Below are 4,470 nucleotides of genomic sequence, written 5' to 3'. Positions count from 1 at the left end.
CTTTACAGTATATTCTGTTTTAGTTCAACTGAAGTCCAGTGACATATATACTGACATTCCCGATGAATACATACTTTTTATATGGTTCATGTCCCGAACGGATATACCGATCCAAGTATATATATATCTCAAACTGGAGTCAGCTTACCATTTGTTTTGTGGTTGTTTAATCTCCCTCGAGCCATCTCCATGGAACTATGTCAGTGTCGATATCCTGAGCAAGTAGCGACGGTCTAATGTAACGTCCAAAGCAGCAGCAACAGCAGCAGCAACAGCAGCAACAGCATCATGATGACGCCACCTTTCCCTTGTTGCTTTGTGGCAACGAGAGGAGCGCTGCCCGGGGGCTGACGCAGCTCTGCACGCGCCCCCACGCGTCCGATTCCGCGCAGTAACCGTCACCTGCCCCCTCCCTCCTCCATCCGGCCGTCCATTTCGATGCCAATCTCCGCGCATCGTCGACCGGCGCGACGTGTCTCCTCCCTCAGGCCATGCCGTGTACGTCGAGCTCTCGTGATCCGTGCGACGAGGGCCCCATTGCCGGATGGACGCACGCGTCGAGCATCCTGTCGCTTCCGGGGTGATCCGACGGCTGGACGCGCCGCGGCGCCTCGAGTCCTCCAGGTGTAGCAGGGCTGGGCTCGGCAGCCCACCTCCCTGGGTAACGCCCGGCGATTCTGCTTTTTCTTCCCTGCTATAAATAGTGATGGCGTCCGCTTCTGCTCCGGCCGGTGTTACCATTGCGTCGGCCACATAGCGTCCCGTCGCCGGAAGGGGTTGGTTCCAAATGGAAGCGGTTCCCACGAACCACATCGCCACTGACCACTCCGCCCTCCCACTCCGCCGCCGGCGCCGGCGCCGCCGCCCTCTCGCTCGCGCATCCAAGCGCGTCAGGAACCCGTCGGAACATATCCGCGCCAAGGGCGAGGACTCACCTCCTCCTCTCGCGAACAGAAGCGCCCTTGAAGCCGAGGATTCCGCCAATGCCCCTCCTCCGGCGCCGTGGAGGGCGCCGGACCCGCGAGGCCTGGCGTACGGGATAGTGTCGCTGATGGGGCGACGGAGAAACATGGAGGACGCGGCGGCGGCAGTGACGGGGCTCGCTGCCGGCCCACACGGGTATTTCGCGGTGTACGACGGGCATGGGGGCGCGATGGTGGCGCAGAAATGCTGCAACAGGCTGCACGTGGCGGTGGAGGATGAGGTGCGGCGCCGGGCGGTAGCCGAAGACGGAGAGGGAGTGGAGGCGTGGAAGCGGGCGATGGTCGCGGGGTTCGCGAGGGTGGATGCGGAGGTTATGGCTGAGACCAGAGAGCTGCAAATGGGATTGGTGGGCTCGACAGCGGTGGTGGCGGTGGTGACGGAGAAGTGGATTATTGTAGCCAACTGCGGCGACTCCAGGGCGGTGCTCTTCCGCGGCGGGGTGGCCATGCCCATGTCCTCCGATCACAAGGTCCATTCCTTCATTCGATATATTTTGTTCATCTCTTCTGTATTATTATCATGTCAATCTGTTCATCTTATCTAGTTTCACTTTCTTGCATATGAAATTGTTGGCATTTAGGCTTCTTCTAGGTAAAATGATCATCAAGATTAATGAACATGAACTTCTTCAAAGATTACATAAATTGTTTATCTTTATTATTCAACAAGGAAATATCATTGACAAACTAAAGATGGGGGATCAAAATAGCGAAGAACGATATCAGGAAAAGATTTGTGGAGTTATTCAAGTGTTGTTAGCTTAGCTCTGATCGATGATAAAATGGGAAAGAATATATAAATATGGTTTGGATATGTACACAGATTACCAAAAAAACTCTATACCAACAAGAGTTGAATCAACTTATGATGAATGTTTGAGGAATAGAGGGAGTCCAGAGTAAACTTTAGATATTACTAGCAATACAGATTTGTACAGTTCAATGGAGGGATAGACAATGTACCCATTGTTGATAGTTAGGACTAACACAGTTTAATGCAAGAGCATTGTAGCGACATGTAGTGCGATGAGCTCATTTTATAAAATATAAGTAGCTGCATGTATAGAGGGAAAAAGTTTACGGAAAATATGTATAATAGAAGATATACGAAAAAGTGTAGGGTACCTCCAAGTAGGAGATAAGAGTTGGCATTTTTTTTGAAAGCAAAGTTATTCCTGTTTATTGGAGTCCAAAATGTTATTGAATCATTAGGAAATTCAGTTTCCACACTAATCATCTTAAGTACTCTGTATATGCTGAATTTACCATTTTATATCATTATTAGCATATCGGTAAATCATCTTCCTAGTCTCATGGGGAATGCTTGTAAATAAAGTTGTCTTGTTTCATGAAGTAAATTTGTAATGCTAAAATATGAAGGAACTCCATGAAAGATCTTTAGTTGAAGTCTTTCCACACCATCCAATTCATAATTAACATATAAAAGTGCATATTTGGATGATTGAATTCGCTTAAGGAAAAAATGTAAATTAGTCAAAAATATCATTGGATAACTTGCATGCGACAACTGAACATTGAAAATATAAACAGAGATAACGGTTTGTAAAGTAAAGAGGGAATCGACAAAAGAACATTTATTGTCGTGATTCGTGCAATTCAACAAATGTTGGATACGAAAGCATCAATGATCCCAGGCAAAGAAGGCAAAAAAAGAGGCAAACAATTTTGTTAAGTTTTTTAATGCAGCTGAACTACTAATCATCTGAAACATGGAATTGGGCATTTCTTTTTGTCGTTTTTAATACGACCTTGTTCTGTTTATTTGTCGCAACCATGTTAAGATAGATATAGCACAAAATTATTTATGCTATCGGTTTACACCCGCTTGCAAGTGCATAAGCATAACATTTGTTATTTCGTGTACCTAGCCACATACAATTTGAATATGGAAATTACCAATGTCACAGTTAGGCATAATCAATGTTTTTACCTATGCCCATTCCATATAAAAAATGTAAATATGTAATGTTGAGTGTGTATATCCAAGAAGGTTTAGATACAACTTGTCATTGATTAAAAAAACTTATTGCTTCTTGGCATTACCACAGTAAATAATCTCTATCTCTTCTAATATATCATGCAAATTTTCAGTTTTGTAGGTTCTTGTCCATTGATCTAGTTTAGCTTGTTGCTTTGTACCACATGTCAATTATAGTGATATTTATTATGCCCGTAGTTCTTCTTGCTTTTTCTCATTCATATCTGTAATGGATTGCCTGTTTTGATCATGAAGTGCAAATTCCTGTTGACTGCTTTATATATTTTTGTCTGTCCAATGGAATGCCTGTTAACAGTAAAAAGAACTCAGAGACAAAGTGCGAAATTCTTCTACTCTTACGGAACATTCTCATTGTAGAATAGAACACAAAGGGTCATGTCATTCTCCATGCGCACATCACATCTTTCCTTATGTTATGGCTTCCAAAATCTATGGAATGTTAAAACAGGTTATTTTCAACATTGTGCATGAACATTTACCATTAAACAGCCTGACAGACCAGATGAGCTTAGAAGAGTAGAAGCTCTTGGAGGGAAAGTCTTGTACTGGGACTGTCCTCGGGTCTTAGGAGTACTTGCAACATCTAGATCCTTCGGTACATACTTTTTTACATTGTAGCTTCCTTCTGACAAGTTCGATGCACTCAGACTGGCCAGTTATTAACATTATGGCCTACGCATGCAGGAGACTACTTTCTCAAGCCATTTGTGAGCTCTGAACCTGAATTCGCTGTGATCGAACGCTCCGATGAAGACCAATTCCTTATCCTAGCGAGCGACGGGTTGTGGGATGTGATGTCAAACGGCATGGTATGCAGAGTGGTCAAGAAATGCCTGGAAGAGAAGCCATCTGATTCTGATAATGCTGCTCTTGATGGAGTGTCTCATTCTGCTGTCAGAGATGCGGCTGGCTTGTTGGCGAGGCTTGCTATTTGTCAAGGGAGTGATGACAACGTCACTGTGCTGCTCGTGGTGTTCTAGGACTTGTGTGGCTGCCTGTGAGCTCTAAATAATTGCTCATTGATCACAGCCATTGCTTCAGGCTGTCTGCTTTGATACTAACCTCAATTTTAGGTTACTGATTCCATTGCCTCATTAGACTTGCTGTAGTTGCTTTTGGTGGACAAGGACTTCATAAAGGGTTAGTGTTCAAACTGTACAAAAGCTCGATCTCCAGAATCAATAAATAGTGATAATTTTAACTCTCAATAGGGTTCAATTTTCTTCATCTATCCTTTCAACCTCTTAATATTAGCCGAAATTAATTTCTGAGTGTACGTAACTTGTGTTCTTTACTCAGGAGATGAATTAGGGAGGAAGATTACCTATCTCCAAAATTAGTCAAATGGAGCATAGGTCTTGCATGTATAGCTGAACCTAATCACTCACTCTTAAGTCTTAACAAAGTACTCATTGATATGTGCAACAAGGGAAGTCATTTCTAGCTCAAGTATAAATAATATAATAA

At 44.1% G+C, this 4,470-nt stretch overlaps 1 protein-coding gene across 1 annotated transcript; it reads left to right on the top strand.

Moving 5' to 3' along the window:
• Positions 1-664: 664 nt before the first annotated feature.
• LOC122041181 (protein phosphatase 2C 51-like) lies at positions 665-4,211 on the top strand. The gene is made up of 3 exons (XM_042600781.1): positions 665-1,453; positions 3,493-3,598; positions 3,688-4,211. The coding sequence occupies exons 1-3, from the start codon at positions 788-790 to the stop codon at positions 3,981-3,983; spliced, it is 1,068 nt and encodes a 355-aa protein (XP_042456715.1). The 5' UTR covers positions 665-787; the 3' UTR covers positions 3,984-4,211.
• The last annotated feature ends 259 nt before the right edge of the window (positions 4,212-4,470 follow it).

This window comes from Zingiber officinale, chromosome 2A (genome assembly GCF_018446385.1).
Source record: "Zingiber officinale cultivar Zhangliang chromosome 2A, Zo_v1.1, whole genome shotgun sequence".
NCBI lineage: Eukaryota > Viridiplantae > Streptophyta > Magnoliopsida > Zingiberales > Zingiberaceae > Zingiber > Zingiber officinale.
The sequence above is the reverse complement of the archived record's forward strand: the minus strand, read 5'-3'. Positions and strand labels throughout refer to the sequence as shown.

Bases quoted from the DNA above. Each gene is read 5' to 3' on its own strand.
- LOC122041181 (XM_042600781.1), top strand. From the start codon at position 788: ATGGAAGCGGTTCCCACGAACCACATCGCCACTGACCACTCCGCCCTC. The intron at 1,454-3,492 runs GTCCATTCCTTC...ACCATTAAACAG, and splicing joins CCATGTCCTCCGATCACAAG to CCTGACAGACCAGATGAGCT. The intron at 3,599-3,687 runs GTACATACTTTT...CTACGCATGCAG, and splicing joins TGCAACATCTAGATCCTTCG to GAGACTACTTTCTCAAGCCA.